We start from the raw sequence: 25,736 nt of genomic DNA on the forward strand, positions 1-25,736 counted from the left end.
AATGCCACAACTCAATCAAGAGCAGTGAATCCAGGGTGGGCTATTTTTAACAGGGACTAGGAGAAGGAAATGGCAACCCACTCCAGTGTTCTTGCCTGGAGAATCCCAGGGACGGGAGAGCCTGGTGGGCTGCCGTCTCTGGGGTCACACAGAGTTGGACACGACTGAAGCGACTTAGCAGCACCAGCAGTGAGCTATGGAATAAATGTTTCAATTGTTCTGGAGGTACAAAGTAAACTTTTGCCATATGACTTCAAATGAGTAACACACATTCTTTCCCAAGACCCTTGGATAGTAATTAACTCATTTATATATGTATTTATTAAGCAGGCCTTACCTCCCCACACCCATAATCGTCACCTCCAGTTTACCCCATTCCGTCAAGCATTCTAAAATGTAAACCAAAAGGTCAGGGGATGTACTTTCCACTGTACTCCCTTCCTAGAAAAAGGCCACCTTGGTAGAAACAGATTAGTTGATGGCTGTGTAGAAAATTGTGAACTTGCTATTTTTTAGCACTGACACAGCATCTTCACATTTCCAAAGCACTGTACCAACATTTATTAATCCTCACAACACCCCTGTGAGGTAGGTCAGTATATCCTTCATGGTGGAGAAACAGGCAAAGAGCTCAAGTGAACCCTGTGGTCTGAGGCCACAAGGGACTGCCCCTGAATCCAGAGGCTGGGGCCCTCCACCCCACGCTCACCCACTGGTGGGCATCACAGGGGCATATTCTCACCAGTGAAGGGGACATGGAGGACAAAAAACAATCTCTCAGCCAACACAAACATGGACAATTCAAACACACTGAGGAACAACAGTAACAGAGAGAAACATTGAGCAGCACACCAGTGAGGCAAGAGACAAGCAGCAGAGAAGTCGGGAACCGGAGTAACTAGCCCTGAGACCCAGGCAGGCGGTCTTCAGAATGGTTTGCAAAAACAATTAGGAACACACCGCAGGAGTGACCAACCCAAATGCCTGTGGTTTCTACATGGGAGACAACTTAGAATGGAAAAATCCAACCACTCAAGCTAATTTTAAACTAGGAATAACATAATGGTCATTCACATTAGAAAGGTCAATAATATTTGTGAAGTAGCTACTGACATTACCTTAACTTTGTACCCTAACTTTTATTCCAAATATTCCAACTTTTCCCCACTGACAAGTGCTATTCCCTATAGCAGGCCTCTTTCTCTCTACATACCAGTCTATACTCTGGCATATGTCTCATGGTTAATTGGCTGAGCTAGAGGTGGAATCCTGGAAATTATAACAGATCAGAGTCTCTGTTCCAGTTTTAGAAACAGTGGTCTCTAACCTGTCTCTGTCCAATTCCATCTTACACGAAGTGCTCAAAGCACCCAGAGAAGCAGTTCATTCTTTTGTAAAGCGGTGAACTTGGTTCCATATGCCATTTTAAAAGAAATAAAGAAAAGCTAAGACCTACACTGTAAAAGCATAGTATAGGAGTAGATTATAGCTACTCCAAATTTTAGAGTGATACAATGACCACAGAGTTAAAAACTATCACTGTTATCACTGTTTATTTGATAATAGTTGGTTTAGTCTACAAGTTTAAGGCAAACATAATAATGCATTTGCTTTTCTTCAGAAATCATACTTATAAAGAGTAAATAAAGCCTGTCCCAAAATTTCTAGGAAATGTTCATTAATTAAAATAAGTCTGATTAAGATGCTTTACCAGGATACAAGAGTGAACTATGGTGGTGTATAATTTTTTTAACAAAATTTAAAAAAAAAGGTAATGGCAATCCTTATCTTCGTTTAAACCATGTATTTTTGAAAGGGTTAAACTTCAGAAATTATTTAAAGGTAAATAAGATTGGCAGCCAAAAGGAATACTATTCATATACACAGTTATAGAGGCTACTTAAAAAAGACAGAACTTTGGACTTCTGAAGAGGAGGAGGGCGCATTGATGGGCAATTGTCCAGGGTGCAGGTGCCACCACACAGCCCGCAGACCCGTGGGTGGCACTGATCCGTTATTTTTCAGAAAAAGGAGAGGAGATGCACTCTGTCAGCTGTTTCTTTCGTTTCCAGTGAGCAGTAAATGCCTAACATCATTAAGAAAAAATAAAATCTGAAGGAAGGCAGCCCTTTTTAACTGGAAGGCAAGAGTGTGGCTTATGTGTCTCCATTGAGCACTGCCAGGCAGTTCTGCAGCAACTGTAGATTACCCTGCAAAGGAAGGAAACAGCAACAGTGAGGTTCAAATAGTGTGAAAGAGTCTTACTGAAAACACATGGCATTAGAAATCACATTAAGATACCAGAATTATGAAAACAGTCATTATGTAGAAATAAAGCTTTAAAGACATAAAATTACAGAATCTGTTCCATGCACAATAATATTTACCATGTACTAGATGCTTCAGTAAGTTTCTATCTAGACTAATAATATTTGGCATGCTCTAGTAAGGGTTATAAAATATGCCCTTTGTATACAGATTAAACTACTGAGCATGTTCTGATGGTAAGGTAGGTTCTTATTCTTTAGCTATTAAAATATACATTAGCTTAGACTTATAGCAGTTTTATAAAAATAGTAATATTACACAGAAGTATTCTACAAAAGTCATACCTAAATGCCCATTTATAAAACGTGAACTGGCATCCAAATTTAGGAACATACAAAAGTAAATTTAAGTATATTTATGTTACAGTAATATATTAACAGGAGTGAAGCAAATCCTTCTCCTTAGAAATTCAACTAAAATGTATAAAGATGGAATTAGAAAATGACCATTTGGCAATCATCACAAATTAACTGACTCAGGCAAAAAACATGAATGGATGCTATTATGAGACTTAAAATGGCAATACTGTAGCCATTAGCTATGTACAGCTGCATAATTAAAATTTGTTAATTAAAATCAAATAAAAACTCAGTCCCTCAGGTGCATTATCCACATTTCAAGGGATCAAGAGCCACACGTGACTAATGCCAACCACACCGGGCAGCGCTAATGAGTACTCCCACCATGGCGTGAAGTTCTGCTGGTCAGTGCTGGTTGAGTGATGGGGTGTTTAACAGTCTCAAGTACCTCCCCACAGAATACCTCTTAATTCCAAAGTATAAAACAGCAACTCGGCCACTGTGAAGCCTGCAGACATCACTTTAAGCAAATGATCAATGCTGTACATTGTACAAGGCAGCTAATCAACAGCATGTATCTCCCACACGCGATGCAATGAAACCATCTGAACATCACTTCTGTGTGGGACACCTTCCCAGAGTGCAGAACCCAAACCCAGGAATCAGACAAACCCGAACTGAGGGACATTCTACAGGCCTGTATCCAATGCTACAAAGCACAAAGACTCAGCAACTTCTCTAGACACCAGAAGTCTAAGACGACAGGTGCACTGAATACACACAATCTCTCCAGTCTCCTTTTGCCATTAAGGACATTACTGGCACAACTAGGGAAATGTGAATACTCAGGTCTCTGAGTTAGAGAATAGATTTATGTCGATATTAATTTCCTCTCCTTTATAACTATTTTAAGAGAATTACTTGGTTTTAGGAAATTCACACTGAAATGTGTAAAAGGGAGAAGCATAGTATCTGCAACTTATTCATATGGTTTAAGACAAAAAAGGTGTGTACAGGGGTGTGTGTGTAAAGAGAAACAGGGAAGAAGGGAGAGAAAAAGACAAAACAGATGTGATAACATGCACATTTGGGGATCCTGGGTGAAGAGTATTCAGGAATTCTTTGTACTTTCCTTGCAACATTTCTGAAAAGTCTAAACTTAAGTGAAAATAAACAATTGTAGATGTTTAAGTTACTGTCAATTTTTGGCCAGTATAACAACAGAACTGACAAATGACTCTAAGCCTGCCTATTGTTATGCAACTACCTTCTTACAGCTGCATCCCCCAACGGGAACCGGTGAGTCACAAGATGTATGTGCTGCAGGCTGACACCTGCCAAAATGCCCCGCAAAAGGTGTACCTTTCTCTGCACCTACAATAGGGTATGTGGGGACTCACGTCACACCCTCACAGTTGGCTCATCACTTTCTTTTGTTACTGCCCCTATCATACATTTTTTATTTCCTTAATAAAGAATCTGAGCCTATTTTCAAGGAAACAAAAGTGACCTAACTATCGAGTTTTCTGTTATAACTCTGCTTCAATTATGTGGTAAAGTCATATATGTCAGTTATAATAAATAAAATCCAAAGTAGTTTCAAACATCTTGCTGTAAATTTAACCATTACCTACTCTTTCTGGAATGGTTTACCTGGATCCTGAGACCAAAATGAGATTTTGTTTACAAAATCAGTAAGAAGTCTGAGACAACAGAGTTCTCCAAGCTCAGCACTCCTGACACTGGGGCTGTGTGATCCCCTCTTGTGGGGGTTCTCTGGTGCATCGGAGGATGTTGAGTAGCAACCCTGGCCTCTGGCCTCTCCATAACTTACCCATCCCGATTGGTAACAACCATAAATGTCTTCAGAAATTACTTAATGTCTTCTGGGGGGCAAAATCACTACTAGTTCAGAACAACTGGACTAGAACAGCTGTGAGAAACTGGCACCCAAAGGACATACCTCAGAAAGAATTTGAAAAAGTATAAAATCTGGAAACCAGAGGCTAACACCAATCTATAGCATGGGTCAGCAAACTCTTTTTTGTGAAGTGTTAAACAGTAAACATTTTAGACTTTCAGAGACATTTGGTCTCTGTTTCAACTACTCAATGTTGCTGCAGTAGTAGTATGAAAGCAATCATGGACAAAGCATAAGTGAATAAGCTTGGCTGTATTTCAATAAAACTTTATAGGTTAAATTTGAGTTTCATATAATTAGCAGGTCAAGAAGTATTATTCTTTTGATGTTTTTATAATCATTTAAAAACATGAATGCTATTTCTGACTCACAGGCTTTACAAAAACAGGTTATAGTTTGTCAACTCATCCTTAATCTATAACAAAATCCGTGATAGTTTATAACCTCTTTAAAAAGAACATAAACAGTGAATATCAGAAAACCAACACAGGCTCGATCCTAATGTCCTTCACAGATAAAATGGAGAAATAATGGTGGATAATAGTATAAATAAGTGAATTCATAAGTATTCAAATAAATATAACCAAATAATATTAATTAATAAGTTAATGTCAATTAGTATAGAAAGAACAGAAGGGAACTAAAAGTTTTTTGGTGCCACTTTTATAAATTAGATTAACAAACACTGATTCATTTAATCCTGATCAATCTTTTAAATCAAAACTTAGATGACATAAAAAGGAAGTTCATACAAATTGCAAATATCAAACTGACAGGAAAAACTAGTGTAATAGTCAAATACTACATGATCAAACCCAAGTTTCCAAAAGATCTCAATGAGCTGGGCTAAGACTAGCAAGCTAAAATTTCACAGACACACATGTGGCCTGCAATTACATTTTTAAAATAAATGCTCAATAAATGAAAAAGTTCTAGAGATCCGGTATACAACAACGTGAATATACTTAACACTAGTCAAACTTTACATTTAAAACTGGTTAAGATGGTAAACTTTATGTTTTTTAACCATAAAAAATATGAATTTGAGAGTAACATATACACACTTTTGTTTTTTTGAAAGTCGATCAGTTGTGTCCAGCTCTTTGCAACCCCATGGGACTATACAGTCCATGGAATTCTCCAGGCCAGAACACTGGAGTGGGTAGCCTTTCCCTTTTCCAGGGGATCTTCCCAATCCAGGGATCAAACCCAGGTCTCTCGCATTACAGGCGGATTCTTTACCAGCTGAGCCACAAGGGAACATATACATGCTACTATATATAAAATAAACAACAAGGACCCACTGTATAGCACAGGGAACTATACTCATATTCTGTAATAACCTATAATGGAAAAGAATCTGAAAAAGAATATATACATATACGTATATAACTGAATCACTTTTCTGTACACCTTAAACCAACATAACATTCTAAATCAACTATATACTTCAATTAAAAAAACATGCTGCAACAAGAAATGTGTACAATAATCATTTCACACATGCAAAAGTGTTTCCATTTTAAATGAGTATAGTATTTTAAATGAGCAATCACAGTAGGGTAAAGAAGATTTATTTTTTTAACTAGTCAAAAAATGATACCGTTTTTCCATATTAGGTACTAGAGTCTTGCAGAGCTAACCATTAGAGACACTGCAGATACTATTCTTGCTGAAATTAGATAATCTTTAAAATCCCTCTCAAGTCTAAGATTTCCTATTTTTAAAATTAGTATAAAGTATCATAACAGACTCATTCCTAAATTTTAAGTCACTTAAATTGTTAAATCTTTAATATGACACTACCTTTGCATGCTTCAGTTCTAACTCCGCCAGTTCCACTAAATTTTTTCTGAATGCAGCAACTCTTCTTGTCTTAAAATCTATAAGTTCTATGAACAAAACAAATTAGGATTAACTACTTGTGTAACAGTGTAAAACATACCTGATGACTAAAGGTTAATATAAAAGTACCTTGTTTTGCAGATTCAGATATTTTTTCAAATTTCTGACAACATAACTGTTGGGATGTTTCAGCCTGCAGAACATCTTTATTTTTCGCTCTTGCTTTATCCAGTGCTTTATTGGCATTTTCATAATCCACTAATGACCTAGATCTTCGATAGAGGAGATCCTATAAAACAGAATGCTTCATGATAACATATACTGCTTGTGTCTAGTAGCTGCTGCCAACCTCCCCCACCCCCACCCCTGACAACCATCATCGGAGCTAACAATTACACACTGAATGCCATAGGCCAGTTACTCTTCTAAATTTTTTTGCTAACAGCTTTATTGAGGTATAACTCATATCACCATATAATTCACCCATTCAAAGAGCATAATTCACACAGAGTTAATATACACACAGAGTTGTGTACCCATCACTACACTCAATTTTAGAACACCTCTGTCACCCAAAAGGAAATCTCATATCCATTGGCAATCACTCTCCATTTCCTCCTACAGCCCCCACCTCCAGTCATGGACAACTATTCACTGGCTGTCTCTACAGATTGCCTATTTTGGACATTTCATTAGAAAAGGAATCCTGGGCTTCCCTGGTGGCTCAGGGGTAAAAAATGTGCCTGCCAATGCAAGAGATACAGTTTCCCTCCCTGATCCGGGAAGATCCCACCTGTCGTTAGACAACCAACCCCATGTGCGCGACTATCGAGTCTGTGCTCTGGAGCCCGGGAGCCACTGCTGCCCGCGCTCTGCAGCAAGAGAGGCCACCACAATGAAGTCCTGCACCACAAGCGGAGAGGAACCCCACCTCGCCACCACTAGGGAAAAGTCCACATAGCCACAAAGACCCAGCACAGCCGAATAAACAGAGTCTTAAAGGGATCATTTCATATGCGGCCTTTTGTGCCTGGCTTTATTTTTTTCCTTTTTTGGCTGCTTGCCTTGTGAGATCTTACTTTTCTGACCAGGGACTGAACCTGGGCCCTCAGCAGTGAAAGAGTAGAGTCCTAACCACTGGACTGCCAGCGAACTCCCCTGTCTGGCTTTTTCACTTAGCATAAAATTTCAAGTTCATCTATCTATAGCATGAATCAGTATTTCATACCTTTTATTGCTAAATATTTCACTGTATGGATATACCACACTGATTTATCCATTCATCAGCTGAAAGATTTGGTTTGTTTCAACTTTTTGGCTATTTCATAAAAATGCTGTTACGAACATGTGTGTTTAAGCTTTTCTGTGGACATTTTCACTTTCACTTCTCTTTCATAGCTCTTTATTTAGAAGCAGAATTGCAGGGTCACCTCGTAACTCTATGTTGAACCTCTTGAGAAAATGCCAGACTACTTTCAAAGTGACTGCACCATTTACATTTTTCCACCAGAACTCTGAGGGGTCTCATTTCTCCACATTCCTGTCAACACTGTTGTCTTTTTTACTAGAGCTATCTAGTGGGTGTGAAGTGACAGAACTCCATGGTTTTGATGTGTATTTAGTGGCTCAGGGACTCCCCTAATGGCTCAAATGATAAAGAATCTGCCTGGCATGCAGGCAATCCGGCTTCAATCCTGGACTGGGAAGATCCCCTGAAGAAGGAAATGGCTACTCCCTCCAGTATTCTTGCCTGGAGAATCCCCATGGACAGAGGAGCCTGATAGGCTACAGTCCATGAGGTCGCAAAGAGTCAGACATGACTGAGTGACTAACACTTTCCTTTCCTTTCCCTAACAGTTAAAAATGTTGATAGAAAGGACCACTATCCAAAATACACAAATAACGCTTCTTTTTTAAACAGGTAGCTCATCAAAGCCACAGAGATGGCAAATAAGCTTGTGAAAAGATGCTTTACATCAAATGTTATCAGGGAAATGCAGATTAGAACAAGGTATCACTACACACCTTGTCAGAATGGCCAAAATCTACAATACTGATAATACCGATTGCTGGTGAGGATGTTATACAACAGGAATTCTCATTCATTCTGGTGGGAATGCAGTGATATAGCCCCTTTGAAAGACAGTTTGACAGAACTACTCTTATCATATGGTCTGGCAATTACCCTCCTTGCTGTTTATTACTCAAAGGAGCTGAAAACTTATGTTCACACAAAAACCTGCACACGCATGTTTATAGCAGCTGTACTCATGACTGCCAAAACTTAGAAGCAACCGTTCAGTGAGGTCAGTGGATAAACAAACTTGATGGATAGAGGCTACTAATTGCTGAAGAGATAAGAGCTATCAAGTCCTGAAAAGCACAGAACCAACTTAAATGCACGTTACCAAGTGAAGAAACCAATATGAAAAGACTCAACAATATGTCATTTTGGAAAAGGCAAAACTACGGAGGCAATTAAAGTACCAAAAAGTGTTAGGAGGAAGGCGAATGAACAGATGGAACACAGGATTTGGGGGCAGGAAAACTATTCTGTATGATGCTTATGTCACTACACACTTGTCCAAATCCACAGAATGTACAACACCAAGAGTGAAGGCTAATGTAAACTGCAGTCTTTACTGTTGGGCTTCTTTCACTCAGCAAAATAATTTTGAGAGTGACCCATCCTGTTGTATATATGCATAGCTTATTCCTTTTTATTTGTTGAGCAGCCTTCCCTTTTATGAATGTATTACAAACAATTACATATTATAATAATAAGTCTTCAAAGGTGAACAACTTATTTTAACCCTGCCCAACCATGTTAAGCAGTTCAAAATACACAATCTGATTTAAAACAAATTCGATATGGACAGTATATCTGCAAGTACTTAAGTCCTCAAAGTTAAAAGGGTTGTTTATAATTTGATGAGAGATAAAAGAAGGGTATTCAAAGCACCAGGGACCAGATGGGAATTTTCTGTACATCTCAATTCATAAATTAACACTGAATTGGAGTATCTGAGTCACTAAGATTTCAGTGCTTTTAGAAGTTTTTGTTAAACATTTTTTTTGATTAGTAAAGAGTTTTAGTTTTACACATGGACAGATTTACAAAAGGAAATTTGAGATGCCTTAAAATAAAACATATCCTTGTTTTATGACTCTCTCACCCTCAACAGAGGGCTTCCCTGGTGATTCAGTGGTAAAGAATCTGGGAGACACAGGAGACGTGGGCTCAATCCCTGGGTCAGGAAGGTCCCCTGGAGGAGGACATGGCAACCCACTCCAGTATTCTTGTTGGGAAAATCCCATGGACAGAGGAGCCTGGCAGGCTACAGTCCATGCAGTCATAAAGAGTTGCACACAACTGAGCAGACACCCTCAACAGAGGACTTAGATAGGCCAAATTAGGACTCCTCTAACTGTACAACTGTTATTTGGGCATTTTCCTTTTGTCTTTGCAGGTATTTCACCTGGCTAAATATATCAAATTCAAAAAAAAGATAAGTTCCAGACAAACTGTATCAGAAGTTAATAGAGGAGACTTTAATGTGGGGTTCTGTGACATACAATCTATAAAAGGAGAGAAAAAAAAATCACACTTGAAAATAAGATTTAAAATCAAGAGATAAGTCATCTTAAACCATCTCAAGTCTAACAACTTCTAAAGAGATGATGGATTTCTGTAAAGCAGTCCATTTTAAAAAACAATGAATAAAATTACCTTAGCAGCTTGGGATTCTCTTAAGTAATATTTTAAAAGGTCAGAAAGTTTGAGGTCCTCATCAGCTGACACTCGTGCTTCTATTTTCTAAAATAGGGAAAAAAAATTAAGTATTTAATCAGTATTTACATTCTACACTCAGTACTTTATTATAAAAAAATTAAAGTTATATCATACATAAAAATAAACTCAAAATGGATTAAAGATCTAAATATAAGACCAGAAACTATAAAACTCTTAGAGGAAAACATAGGCAGAACACTCTCAGACATAAATCACAGCAAGATCCTCTATGACCTACCTCCCAGAGTAATGGAAATAAAACAAAAACAAACAAATGGGGCCTAATTAAACTTAAAAGCTTTTGCACAACAAAGAAAACTATAAGCAAGGTGAAAAGGCAGCCTTCAGAATGGGAGAAAATAATAGCAAATGAAACAACTGACAAGGAATTAATCTCCAAAATATACAAGCTCATGCAACTAAATATCAGAAAAACAAATGACCCAATCAAAAAGTGAGCCAACAGAACTAAACAGACATTTCTTCAAAGACATATAGATGGCTAACAAACACATGAAAAGATGCTCAACATCACTCATTATCAGAGAAATGCAAATCAAAACCACAATGAAGTACCATTTCATGCTCATCAGAAAGGCTGCCATCAAAATGTCTACGAACAATAAATGCTGGAGAGGGTGTGGAGAAAAGGGACCCCAGTTACACTGTTGGTAGGAATGCAAACTAGTGTAGCCACAATGGGGAACAGTGTGGAGATTCCTTAAAAAACTGGAAATAGAACTGCCATATCACCCAGCAATCCCACTGCTGGGCATACACATCGAGGAAACCAGAATTGAAAGAGACACGTGTACCCCAATGTTCGTTGCAGCACTGTTTATAATAGCTAGGATGTGGAAGCAACCTAGATGTCCATCAGCAGATGAATGGGTAAGGAAGTGCGGTACATATACACAATGGATTACTCAGCTATAAAAAAGAATGCATTTGAGTTAGTTCTAATAAGGTGGATGAAACTTGAGCCTATTATACTGAGTGAAGTAAGTCAGAAAGAGAAACACCAATACAGTATATTAATGCATATATATGGATTTAGAAAGATGGTTAACGACGACCCTATATACAAGACAGCAGAAGAGACAGATGTAAAGACAGACTTTTGGACTATGGGAGAAGGTGAGGGTGGGCTGACTTGAGTTATTAGCATTGAAACATATATATATTACCATATGTAAAACAGATGACAAGTGCAAGTTCAAAGCAAGAAGCACGGCACTCAAAGCTGGTGATCTGGGACAACCAAGGGATGGAGTGGGAAGGGAGGTCGGAGGGGGGTTCAGGATGGGGGGACACGTGTACACCCATGGCTGATTCATGTCGATGTATGGCAAAAACCACCACAATACTGTAAAGTAATTAGCCTCCAATTAAAATAAATTTTAAAAAATGAAGATAAAGAAATTAAAGTTATAAGTAACTACAGTATCAGTTCCTATTTAAGCTAAGTTTCCTTCCATTCTTTCTATGAGCCTGTTATTTTGTCTTTGTACGTAACTGACAAAAAAAATTTAACAGAAAAATGATGAGATCAAATGAGATTAGTGAATTTATGGAAGGACTCTATATTTGACTCAAGCTCTTGGCTGTAACTAGTTCCAATATCATCTTTTAGGTTCACCTGTATTTTTCTATTCATTTTAATAGCAACTGATATGTACACATGACTATAAAGTAATAGAGGCTGGCAGTAGTAATGGACTAGGTAATTGAAACCAATCCCCCTGCTGCAGACAACCACAAAACAACATTAAAACATTTACAAAATGTGCCTGAAAATACCAAAGAGTAAAAATTAAAAAAAAAAAACAAAAACACAGAACTAAAGTGGTGTGGTGAGTCTGAGGTGAGATGAAGTGGGAAGCAGCCAAGTCAGACTAAAAAGATGAGAACTCTTCATTCACTCTGTAGAGACAGAGGATAAAGAAGAATGTATTATGTCAACCAAATCTAATATGGGAACCTCATTTGAATCCTGATAAAAGAAAGTCCACTGTAAAAAGCCACTTATAAGACAACTGGGAACATTTGTAAAACAGATATTGATACACTAAGGAGAATCACTGATAATCATCCTGCTACATTAAAATTGATTCTTAGAAAACAACAAAATTCTGTAAAGCAATTATCCTTAAATTAAAAAATAAAATTTCAAAATTGATTCGTATCTTTAAAAGAGAGAGAGAAATGTACACAAAGGGCAAAAAACAAGAAATATGGACCTTTTGGAATAAAATAACTTTAATGTAGAAAATGTTAACATTAAGGGAATCTGTATGCAGGACAAGAAGCAACAATTAGAACTGGACATGGAACAATGGATAGGTTCAAATTGGAAAAGGAGTACATCAAGGCTGTATACTGTCACCCTGCTTATTTAGCTTATATGCACAGTACATCATGCAAAATGCTGGGCTAGATGAATCACAAGCTGGAATCAAGACTGCTGGGAGAAATATCAACAACCTCAGATATGCAGATGATACCCCTTTAATGGCAGAAAGTGAAGAGGAACTAAAGAGCCTTTTGATGAAGGTGAAAGAAGAGAATGAAAAAGCTGGCTTAAAACTCAACATTCAAAAAACAAAGATCATGGCATCTGACCCCATCAGTTCACGGCAAACAGATGTGGAAAAAGCGGAAACAGTGTCATATTTAGTTTTCTTGGGCTCCAAAATCACTGCAGACAGTGAATGCAGCCACAAAATTAAAAGATGCTTGCTCCTTAGAATAGCTATGACAAACTGAAACAGTGTATTAAAAAGCAGAGACATTGCTTTGCCAACAAAGGTCCCTTTAGTCAAAGCTATGATTGTTCCAGTAGTCATGTATGGATGTGAGAGTTGGACTATAAAGAAGGCTGAGCACCAAAGAATTGATGCTTTGGAACTACGGTGCTGGAGAAGACTCTTGAGAGTCCCTTGAAGTGCAAGGAGATCCAACCAGTCCATCCTAAAGGAAATCAACCCTGAATATTTATTGAAGGACTGGTGCTGAAGCTGAAGCTCCAATACTTTGGCCACCTGATATGAAGAGCTGACTCACTGGAAAAGACCCTGATGTTGGGAAAGACTGATGGCAAGAGAAGAGGGCAACAGAGGATGAGATGGTTGGATGGCATCACCGACTCAATAGACATGAGTTTGACAAACTCTGGGAAATGGTGATGGACAGGGAGCCTGGCTTGCTGCAGGTTCAAGGGGTTGCAGAGTTGGACAAGACTTAGTGACTGAACAACAACAAAAGGAAAGGAAAACTGGGTGACACGTGTACAGGAATTCTTTTACTATTCTTGCAATCTAAGTCAGAAACTGTTTTCAAAATAAAAAATTAAAACAAAACAAAACAAAACAAAACAACCCTATACATCCACCAGAACAGCTAAAGTAAAACAAAGATACCAAATATTACAACCCTGTGCAGCAGCTCAATGCTCACATTCATTCTGGTGGGAATGTAAGTTGGCACAATCACTTTGGGAAACAGTTCACCTACAAAAGCTTTTCACATGGGTATCCTACATATCATCACGTCTCCAAGTTACATACACCCAACAGAAATGTATACTTATGTTCCGCTGCAGATAAACAAAAAATGGTCTTAACAGTACTGTGTCAAGTACCTCAAACCGGCAACTATCCAAATGCCCACCAGTAGAACAAATAATAAAGCCAGGTATATTCTTGCAATGGCAAACAATACAGCAATAAGAACGTAGGTACTATACCTACATGCAACACCACCAATGAATCTCATGTATATAACAATTAAAAGAAACCAAAGAAGAATATATACTGCATGTATATTTATATAAGATATGAAAATAAAACCAATTTTTGCTGTTAGAAGTTAGGACAGTGGTTAGTCTTGCAGGAGGTGGTGACTCAGAAGGCAGCTGAAAGGGGAGTCAGGCACCTGAATTGCTGTAATGCTCCATTTCTTGATCTGGGTATTCATTACATGGGTGTGTGAAATAATATCTCACTGAGCTGTACATTTCTGTTATGTGCTTTTTTCTACATGTATAGTATACTTTAATAAAAAGTTAGAAAAAACTTTAAATTTCTTTGCGGAGAAACAAACTATACTTCCTGATATGCTAGTTAATGTTCGGTGCTTTTAAACGGGGCTCCTCTCCTGCCATTAATAAGTAGGGTGTGTGTCCTCTCTCTTTGAATCTGGGCTCTAAGACTGCTTGGCCAATACAAGAATGATGCCATGCCAGTTTCCAGGCCCCAGCTTCCTCTTCCCATCATTTGGGATGCTCACTTTTGGAACCTCTTTACCAAGCTGTGAAGAAGCCTAAGCAGCTCCATGGGAAAGCCACATGTAGGTGTTACAGGCAGCAGCCCTAGCAGAAGTTCCAGCTGCTAGCCAGTATCAACCCTCGGACACAAGAATGATCAATCCTTCAGACAGTTCCAGGCCCTGGCCTTCACAGCCTTCCTGTGGAGGAACACCAGGGGGCAGAGGCAATCATCTCTGCTGCGCCCTTTCTGAGTTCCTGAACCAGAGTTCATTGGCTTTATCAAATGGTTGCTGTTTAAAGCTACTGATTTTAGGATGATTTGTAACACAGCCATAGTAACCAGAACATCACGCACATGCTAACGGAAATAAGAATTTGGGGGTTATCGAAATGTGCCACCCGGACCTTGGTCAAGAGAAATGCTTGCTGAGGCTGGCTGATAGCCCCAAATGCAGTATCTCTGGATCTGGAATCATGTTCATACCAAAGTTATGTTCTGTCCTCCCCACCTAGCCCATTTTTGCCTGACGCAGAACTCCTCTAACGGGCGGCTCTGGCTTAAGGACTCCCCTGTGACCTGGATAAAGCTTTCTTAGAACTATGCTATAGTCTGAAGCCCTGCCTAGCCAGTCCTCTTTCCTCTCCCTCTCCTTTCACAGGTGCAGACTGGCACTGTCATCTGAAGGCTCCTCCTGTCTATTATTGCTCCTTCCTTTTTCCTTTTCACAATAAATCTCTGTGCATCTAATCCCATCTTTACATCTACTTTTAGTAAACATTTTCACTATTCTATCAATTTATAAAAATGTTAAATAGTATTTAACTATCATAATGATTATACATAAATACGACCCCTGAAAACCAAGACTGTATCAGTATTATTACTCAAATGACTGAAAATTTCATGCAGTTATATATTTGCTTTACATTGATACAACTCACTTTTAACTCAGTATTTCATGGGGGATGAAAAACAATAATCTTGGTAAAGTTATAGTGAATCCAAGATTTTCTTCTAGGTTACAAAATCCCCAAGAAAAAATGATTTTTTTCATAAAAATACACCCGGTTTCCTACTAAACACATTTTCTGATCAAGAATTTGAACTTAGGGTGGGATGATTTGGGAGAATGGCACTGAAACATGTATAATATCATATATGAAACGAATCACCAGTCCAGGTTCGATGCATGATACAGGATGCTTGGGGCTGGTGCACTGGGATGACCCAAAGGGATGGTATGAGGAGGGAGGTGGGAGGGGGGTTCAGGATGGGGAACACGTGTACACCCGTGGCGGATTCATGTTGATGTATGGCAAAACCAATACAATATTGTAAAGTAATTAGCCTCCAATTAAAATAAATAAATTTATATTTAAAAAAATTTGAACTTTTACACCATAACAAAAAGTGAATTTCCTGAAAAAACTCATTATTTTCAAATCTAAATCTGTCTTCATTCTTCTAAAGTATAACTCATCTTTCTCATAAAGTTAAACACAGCCCAACAAGTTAAACATTATTGTTTGCAGAGATTTACACTCCCAAAGGTTAGTTATTAGTACTTACTCTTGTCTTATCAAACAGTTCTGAAACTTTAAGAAAAAACCTGGAAGGGAAAAATATTTCATCATAAGCTACCTTTGAAATAATTTTCTATTCCAAATGTTCAAAGAACACCCCCCCAAACCATATTAATAATGAACATTTTTATCTCATTACAATAATAATGATCTTTTTCACTGCAGATTTCATCTAGTTCAATAAAAATCTTTCTTTGTACAAGCACCCATATAACAGATCCCCCTTGATGTACTGTTATAGAAAATCCTCCCATTTCAAGGTAACAGTCTAAGCCATACATTAAAGACTTTGTCTTGGGAATTCCGTGGTAGTCCAGTGGTTAAGACTTCATGCTTCCAATGCAAGGGCCTAGGTTCAACCCCTGGTCAGGGAACTAGATCCCACATGCCTACTAAGACCCAGTGCAGCCAAATAAATATATTAAGTAAATATTAAAAAAAAAACTTCTGTCTTGATATCCTTCAGTAATATGCTGCATAATATTAAATAAAGTCTATACCTTTAAGTTACTACAGAAGTACAGAACAATCACATCCAAAGAACTACATTTTAAATATTTTCAAATAGAGCTGTTTTGTTTTGGAAAACAATAGAAAGGAAGAGCCAATTTCTATTTTAGGATTCACTTTCACTTTTTTCGGGGTGGGGAGGGGAGCTGCACTTGCAGCTTGCAGGATGTTCCTGACCAGGGACGAACTGGGGCCACCTCAGTGAAAGCCCGGACCCTAACCGCCAGGCCACCATGAAGTCCCCACTGTCGCTTTTAACTAGAAAGTCCATCTTTCAAATGCTAATGCCAACTAAAAAAATATCCCAAATGCCAAACTATTAAAGGGTATTCTGTAAAATATGACAGACAACATTATATTTGGATTAGGGCATATACTATTGAAAGCTGAATTTTATGAACTTCACTTTACTAAAAAGAACTTGCTTTGACAGGTTTATGTAAGATAACACATGGCAAGGTTGCCTTTTTTTCCGTATCAAAGACTTAAGAACTGTTTGGGAAGGTAGCATGTTAATTAGTTAATTAGTAGGCTATGGTATCTTGTTTTGCTGAAAAATTTGATCTGACATGTCTACTGAGACAGGATATACTAGAGAAAAAGTTCAAGGATGTGGTTTAGAGAAAGGCATAGACTATGAAAACAGTTTTTCCTCTTAAATTTTTAAAAGTATGTTTGAGCTACTTTCAACGGAGAGTTAAGTTTAAATAACATTACACAAGCAACTAAGATTTATGGCTAGATTAAAACTTCAGTTCAGTTGCTTAGTCGTGTCTGACTCTTTGCGACCTCATGGACTGCAGCACACCAGGCTTCCCTGTCCACAACCAACTCCTGGAGCTTGCTCAAACTCATGTCCATTGAGTTGATGATGCCATTCAATCATCTCATCCTCTGTCATCTCCTCCCCTCCCTGCCTTCAATCTTTCCCAGCGTCAGGGTCTCTTCCAGTGAGTCAGTTCTTTGAATCAGGTGGCCAAAGAGTAAAACTTGGCCTCCAGCAAAATATATATTAATATATATATATTCTAATTCTAAAAAAACATTTCTTATTTAAAATAAACTTTATTAAAATCTAAGAACATTTTAATATAAATCGTTTCTCTCTCAAATTGGCAAATTTTCATCAACTAAAACACTAAATGTTAAAAATTATATATACTGAGGTCGATTTTTATTTCTCAGATTTAAAAAAGAGAGAAAAGGAAGAGAAAAATAACACCAACCTAAGTTTATAAAGAAGCTCTATACTGTCAGTGTGTTTTGACAAAAATATTCCAAAACGCCTGCTGGGTCAGCAGTAGTGTGTGTGCCCGAGCTGCCAACAAAAATTTTGTTTTATTTAATGTTTTAAATCAGAATCCTTACTTGCATATATCTGTAGAATCCTGAGTTCCTAAAGCATATAATGAAGAACCAATTCTATTGTAATCATCTGCAGCACCTATGGAAAAAGTTTTAAGGATTTAATATATTTATTCATGGATTAAAAAAGTTACTGAATACGTACCTGCCAAAAAATGTGTATGTAATATGAGATATCGAAGTCTAGAGAAAGAAACGACACAAACTATAATACATTATGATGAATGGAACTGGAAGTAGCTATAAACTACTTAAGGAGCAGGGGAAACAGATATTCCACCTGAGGATGTCAGGGAAGGGTTTACAGACGCTACAGCAGGAGCTGGAGCTTGCAGGGTGAGGAAATCTTTACTAGGTAAAGTGGAGGAAAGAATTCTAGATAAAGAGAAGGGCATGGAAAAGGACCAGGGAGACATACAAGAGCAAAGAATATTCAGAGAGACTTCTGGGTCTGTAGCACTGTATAGAGGGTTATTTTTTTTTTAAGTAAAACAAAAAAAAATTTAAGTATTTACTTTTTTTTTTCTTAAGGAAACTACCGAGACAACATTCTCTCCCTCTTACTCTCCCAAAGGAGGAGGAGAACAATCATCAACAGCAAATAGCAACTGCAGAAGCAACACCACGAGCCGGCTTCACGCTGAGGAGAGACTGCTGTGTGAAGTGTGTCTCCTCCTCGTGGTTTCAGGTGCTCTACATGTTCAGAGAAACTTCTAGAGTAACAAACGATAGAAACAATCCCCAAAAGTATAGTCTTAATATTTACTATTTTAAAATAACAGTATTCAAACCATTATATGTTAACATAATATTTAAATGAAAAATATTTAAAGTCAGTGACCATGGTGACACTTAGATTTTTGCAAATCTCTTTTTTGTGTCTGGATTAATAGTCAATAGCTCCGTTCTCTTATCTGCTTCTGCATTCACTGTACTCTGAAACAATATTTTTGCTCAAGTGTGCGCAGAAAAACAGAGAAGGCGATGGCACCCCATTCCAGTACTCTTGCCTGGAAAATACCATGGACGGAGGAGCCTGGTAGGCTGCAGTCCACGGGGTCACTAGGAGTAGAACATGACTGAGCGACTTCCCTTTCACTTTTCACTTTCATACATTGGAGAAGGAAATGGCAACCCACTCCAGTGTTCTTGCCTAGAGAATCCCAGGGACGGGGGAGCCTGGTGGGCTGCCGTCTCTGGGGTTGCACAGAGTTGGACACTAAGTCACTGAAGTGACTTAGCAGCAGCAGTGGGGGGAAAAAAAAATCTAGCTTCAAACAGGTATGTCATTGGAAAAGCAGGAGGTATTTTACTAATATTTTCAGATAACTGTGGATACTCTACTCAACAAGCAGTAGTTCCTTTAAGGGTTAGTCACACTGGGGAACCTAAAGTCCTATCAATTAAATCTGTGTACTCTATCACATTATACTCCAATGTTATGTGATATTTATGCCAAGAATATAAGATTGGTTTAGTATCTGAAAATCAATCAACATGATTAACCATATTAACAGACTAAAAAAATAAAAACCGTATGGTTATCTTCACTGTTGCAAAAAAAGTATCTGACAAAATCCAACATTCATTCCTGACTTAAACCTGCTAAAAGGCATTGAGGAAAAACCTATACCTAACATCACAATTAAGATGGATGCTTTCCCACAAGATAAGGAACAAGGTCAAACCACTTGCCCTCACCACTTTTACCAACATGGTACAAGAGGGTACAGCTACAGTATAATGGACAAGGAAAAGAGAGAAACATCATTTCAACTGGAACTGAAGAAGTGTTACTGTTTTTATTCACAGATAACCCTTTATGTAGAAAATGCTAAGGAATCTACAAAATAGTTAATAAACTAATAACTGAGTTGATTTAGGAAGGCTGCAAGATATAAGCTTAATGCTGAAAATACAATGTATTTCTATATATTGGCAAAAAAAACCCAGAAACTCAAGTGTAAAAAACACATCATTTAGAATCACATCAAAAAACAGAGATCTAACCTAAGATGTATAAGAGCTTTACAAAGGAAGCTACAAAAAACTGCTGAGAGAAGACCAAAGTAAAAAGAGATATACCCTGTTCATGTATCAGAAGAACCAATACTTTTGAGATCTTAATCCTCCCCAAATTGATCTATATTCTACACAATTCCAATCAAAAATCCCAGCAGGCATTTTTGTAGAAAGTGACGAGCTGATTTTAAAATCCATCTGAAAAAATAAAGAACCTAGAGGGGCCAAAACAACTTTGATAAAGAAGAATAAAGTTGAAAGACTTATACAAGAAAAGAAGTTCAATATCATCAATCACTGAAATTAAAACCATATTGGCCTCGCAGAATGGATAAAATTTAAGACTGACTTTGTTGGTCAGAATATGAAGCAGCTGGAATTCTCGTGCACAGCTGGTAGGAATGCAGAATGATACAATCATTTTGGAAAAATGTTTGGCAGTATCTTTAAAAAAGTTACTTATATACTTACATTTGACCCAGTCATTCTACTTCTAGGTACTACCCAAGAGAAATGAAAGCATATGTTCATGAAGACTTACATATGTCAGCTTTATTTTGAATGGGTAAAAGCTAGCAACAATCCAACTGTCCACCAACAGCTGCATAGACAACTGCGGTGTATCTATACAATGGAATACCACTCAGCAATAAAACAGAATGAATTATTGATGCATACAACAACATGGATGAGACTCAAAATAATTTTGTTGAATTTCAAAGCCAGACCATAGAAAGTATATACTGTATGATTCCATTTATAGACAACTCTAGAAAATGCAAATTAAACTAATCTATAGAGACAGAAAGTATTATCAGCAGTGGCCTGGGGACAGGGACAGGATGGAGGGATTATGAAGGGCCACAAGAGGACTGTGTGTGGTGATGGACATGTTCATTATACTGTCTCTAGTGATGATGTCATACATGTGTCAAAACTTATCCAGTTGTAAACTTTGAACATTGCAGTTTATTGATATCAATTACACTTCAATACAGCTGTTAAAAAAAACCATTAGTCTATTGTGTAGTTAACGTGATTTTGATTATTTAGAAAATACTGGTTCAATGAATCACACATCTTCCAAATGCAGATGCACTTCAGTATATAAAAAGTATCACACTCAGTAATATCACCATCAGTCTCCTCAGACAAGTCTTTAATTACTGAAAAGCAAACTCATGGTGACTGATACAAGTTTTCCAAGATTCTAATAATTGCTGGAAACCTTGATTTTTATCACTGTCAACGAACACTGCCAGTAGTTTTCCATGAAGTGTGAGGGTCATTTAATTAATTTTTGATAAAATGGCTACCAATACACAAGTTTGCATAATAGCAGCTTGTCTGTCAGTTGTTCTTTCAATATTTTTACTTGATGGTATTGAAAAAAAGCAGCCAGTTCAGTTACAACTCAGTTGCTTTTCTAGAAAGAACCATCATAATCCATACGCGAAGTGCTTTATGCATACCTCCCAATCCATCATTCAGCATATTAAAAAAGTATACTCAAGGGAGGAGACTTTCAATAAGTAATAAGTTTCACTGCTTCATCAAGGACATTCTTAATTGAATTTTTAAAATTTTGAATGCACTGTGGGAAAGAATTCAAAGATTATTAGTACAGTTTGGTGCCACTGCTTTGATTTGTCCTAAGACACCAGCAATTTATCCATCACGGCTTTTGCATCGTTGGTATAAATGCCAACATGGTGAAAAGGACAAAAAAATCATCCTAGTATTATTATGAAATTAGTTTTGTTCTCAGAGACTTGCTTAAAAGGGCCTTGAGATCAAAGCTTCATAGACCATAGTTTGAAAATCACTGTCCTATATCAAGACTTTTACAACTGTAAATAACATAATAACTTGATAATTATTCCATTAAACAATGTAAACTTGAGCCACAAAGAAAAACCTTACTTTTGTGGGATCTTGTCATCCTATCAGATTTAGCAGATGCATCCTTAACTCGGTTATGATATTCTAAAAGGAATGTTCGTTCATGCTCAAAGAAATCATCTACATCCTATGGGATCAAAAGAAAATATGAGCTTTTTTCACTTATTTGCTTTAATCTAATATATAAATCATTTTGCTTCCCTTATAATCATAAAAGATCATCATTAAACAGCATAGCTATCCTCTAATAATCAGCCATTATATTGATTTCACCAACAAGTTCAAACTTCAAAACATGTAAGTTCAAACTTCAAAAACAAGTTCAAACTTCAAAAACAAGTTCAAACTTCAAAAACATCTATCAAGTAAGAAACCTTCCACAGTTCTACAGCAAAAGGCTTATGGTCCCATATGGTCCAAGCTCCCATGTTGTACTTGAACCTATTCTAGCTTGTGCTCTTCCACTACAATCCTGCTTCTCCAACACACTGATTTCCTCCAGTAGGAGCAATCAATTACTTCTGAAGAAAAAAAAAGGGAAAAAAGCAGACAAGTAGAAATCTGCTTCTCTTGGTCTGTTATGCATTTTATGAACCACTCCTGAATGCTGCCAAGCCTTAGTCATTGGCCCTCTCTGATTGCTTTGGGGAACCTGGCCAAATTAGCTATCTGGGAGCAGTTTTCGTATTAAACACTGTTTTCAATCTTTTTTGGAACAAAGCTAGAAATCCATTAAAACTAAAAACAATGAACTACTGTCCTCCCTTCTAAAATAGCAACTGTTTACTGAAAAAGCACCAGTTGAAACGATGTAACTTGAGACCCATATTAACAGAACATAGTAGCAAAAGTTAGTGTGACAAAATGTGACTTAAAATCTGTTAATGCATGTGTACTAGTTTTCTTAACTAGTACAGGTGAGGTCTATTGGAAAAAGAGAGATAAAACTAACTTGCAGAGTTGTAGTGAAGATTAATGAAATGTGTGCTACCAAACACCACACTCCAAATGTTCAAAAAAATGTCAGCTATTACTTTAATAAAATTATCAAACTCATAATCAATATAGTGGTTTATACTTAATGTTAATCAAAAAGTTCAACGTAAGTAGCAACAAAATGGAAATAATCTGGGACAAAAAAAAACCAAAAAACCCCAGCCTGAATCTTTTTTTGGTCTCACTGCACAGTTTGTGAGATCTTAGTTTCTTGACCAGGGATTGAACCCAGGCCCTCGGCAGTGAAAGCGCTGAGTCCTAACCACTAGAGTGCCAGGGAATTCCCATGTCAACTCTTTATTAAAAGTAGCCACAGGAGATACACTGTCAACATATCAACTGACTTGTCTCTACAAAATCAAAGTATAAATCAAATAGAACTTTACACCCAAGTTTTAGTGTAGATATATTTATAAAAACAGGCAATGATAATAAAGCATTATTTATTGCTTATTTGCTTAATATTATTATTATTGGAGTATAATATACCATCATGATTCTATAAACTTTGAAAATACATTCTGCAATAAACATATTTCTCAATATTTTGATGGTAAGAGTTTTTAAAAAAATCAATTCTTGTACCATTTTCAGACCATCATTAAGAAAAATCTAGGTGTTATCTAGGTAATTATAAGTATATGCATACCTAGCATCTCATTCTTTCTAAATCTAACTCAGTGTTTCTAACAATCCTGTAGCTAGGTAGCATTACTAACGTTTTCAAAATGGGAAACCTGAGATTTAGAGAAAGAAAAGTGACTTTTCTCAAGGTCACGTAGCTACTGTGAGACAAAACCAAAACTTCAACTCGGCTCTTCTAACTTCAAATCTGAACCCAAGTCGGCCCCTAACATTTGTAAAGCCAAGGCTAAGTGTACAAACCGAGGCAGCCCCTCGGTGCCCCACCCTGAGACTCTGTAAGGCACCCAGAGGGACCTCCCGTGCATGTGGCCGGACAGTCATTCCATCCTGCACCCTGCTCTTCTTCCCTGTGCTGGCCCTCTACTCCTTGACTACCTGTGGAGGACAGGCCATCAGAGGCACGGTCTGCTCACCAGCAGATGAATTCAAGGAGGAAGTCCAGGCAGGACTTGAAGGTTTGGAATTTGGGCAAGAAAATGTGGGGTTCTAGATAAGGAGAATGGTCTGGTTTGGAGGACAAGGGTGTGGGCTCTGGGTTGGCAAATCCCCTTGGAGCTGCAGACCTATCACCCCTTAGAGAAAGGAGCTCTCTGAAGAGGGGAACTCAGGGCAAGGGGCCCAGTTCCCCAGGCCTAGGTCTACTATCCAAACTTCTCTTTCATTCCAATATAACTGCCTACACATCGGAAAATCTCAAAGTATCTCTCTCATAGAAGAAATAAATTCTCAAAGCAGTACCTCTGTTAACCAAATAGTGTCTTACCTTTACTCCAGAAACAATTACTCCATCTGCTGATTTAACCATGTTTTTAAAGAAATCTTCCAGTTTCTCTTTTTTATTTTTTCCTCGCACACTCAACTGAAAGAAAGGTAAATTTAAGTTAGTATTTCTTTTAAGATTACAAAAGAGAAGTTAATACCTCCTTTATTCTCTGTCATCAAAACGGCAATCTCAAAAGGACTCCAGTTTTTAAACTTAATAAAGTGGCAATTTCATTATGTATGATCAGTGATTTTCAAATTCTGGGAACTTAAAGGAGTCTGTCCTCACCCCCCAAAATTCAGGTTCAGCTGATCTACAGTAAGGCTCAAAAGTGAAAGTGTTAGCCACTCAGTCAGTGTCTGACACTTTATGACCTCATAAAGTAGACTGGAGCCTGCCAGGCTCCTCTGTCCATGGAATTTTCCAGGCAAGGATACTGAACTGGATTGCCATTCCCTTCTCCAGGGGATCTTCCCAATCCAGGGATCAAAACCAAGTCTCCCACACTGCAGGCAGTCTTTACCGCTGAGCCACTAGGGAAGCCCCTCCAAATTGTGTAAGTGTAGCTGATAATTCTGCTCTAAGGAGCCCTTTCATCATACTTTGTCAAACACTACTACAAAATATAAAGTCAACTAAAAATTCACTCAGGAGCTTCTCTGAACATGTAAAATGTATTGGAGTACAATATACCATCATACGATTCTACAGAAACTCTGAAAATATATTTTGCAAAATTTTCACTCTGAACTCCTCCAAATCTCATCTCCCAACCTATTCTGGGGTCAGCAACTCATGAGACAAAGGACACAAAAGATGACCCTGAATGGCATGAATAGTATATATCTAAAGGCAAAACTGAGAAGCAGTCAACTCTGACTTTACCACTTATTGCACCAGTGCCCCATGAAGGAACATCTCATCTAACTTCTTTATCTGCTGCGATGGCTTCAATACTCACCATTAAGCAAGTGACTAGCAGATCTCAATCACTACGCCTCGGCTCTTTCCTGAATCTTAGATTCTATTTCCAACTGCCTACATCGTATTCTCTACATATATATTCTGCTAACCACACATTAAATATTTTTTAAAGTACTTATAATCTGACCTCCAAGTTTTCCCTCTTCTTGGTTCCCTATTCATGGCTTTCCCATCTATACACTCTCTCAGATTCTCATCTGTTCCCTAAAACCCCATCAGTTCAGTAGCTCAGTCATGTCCAAATCTTTTCGACTCCATGGACTGCAGCACACTAAGCTTCCTTGTCCCTCTCCAACTCCCACAGCTTGTTCAAACTCAGTGCAACGAGTCGGTGATGCCATCCAACCATCTCTTCCTCTGTCACTCCTCTCTCCTCCTCCCTTCAATCTTTCCCAGCATCAGGGTCTTTTCAAATGAGTCAGTTCTTCGCATCAGGTGGCCAAAGTATTGGAGTTTCAGCTTCAGCATCAGTTGTTCCAATGAATATTTAGCACTAATTTCCTTCAGGATGG

The 25,736-nt window shown here is 37.8% G+C and overlaps 1 protein-coding gene and 1 non-coding gene across 2 annotated transcripts in view; both read right to left on the minus strand.

The window, feature by feature from the left end:
• Positions 1-570: 570 nt before the first annotated feature.
• SNX6 (sorting nexin 6) overlaps positions 571-25,736 on the minus strand; it is a 53,462-nt gene continuing 28,296 nt past the window's right edge. The window contains exons 7-14 of the mRNA XM_068990865.1: positions 24,241-24,336; positions 21,858-21,963; positions 17,916-17,991; positions 16,024-16,063; positions 10,124-10,210; positions 6,523-6,682; positions 6,355-6,440; positions 571-2,210 (exon numbers count right to left, since the gene is read on the minus strand). Coding sequence (XP_068846966.1) covers positions 2,157-2,210; positions 6,355-6,440; positions 6,523-6,682; positions 10,124-10,210; positions 16,024-16,063; positions 17,916-17,991; positions 21,858-21,963; positions 24,241-24,336 — 705 coding nt within the window. The 3' untranslated portion in view covers positions 571-2,156. The remainder of the gene's footprint in view (positions 2,211-6,354; positions 6,441-6,522; positions 6,683-10,123; positions 10,211-16,023; positions 16,064-17,915; positions 17,992-21,857; positions 21,964-24,240; positions 24,337-25,736) is intronic.
• Positions 18,447-18,669, minus strand: LOC138095633 (small nucleolar RNA U3). The gene has a single exon (XR_011146382.1). It is a non-coding gene; the product is annotated as a small nucleolar RNA U3 (small nucleolar RNA).

Source organism: Capricornis sumatraensis, chromosome 19 (genome assembly GCF_032405125.1).
Source record: "Capricornis sumatraensis isolate serow.1 chromosome 19, serow.2, whole genome shotgun sequence".
NCBI lineage: Eukaryota > Metazoa > Chordata > Mammalia > Artiodactyla > Bovidae > Capricornis > Capricornis sumatraensis.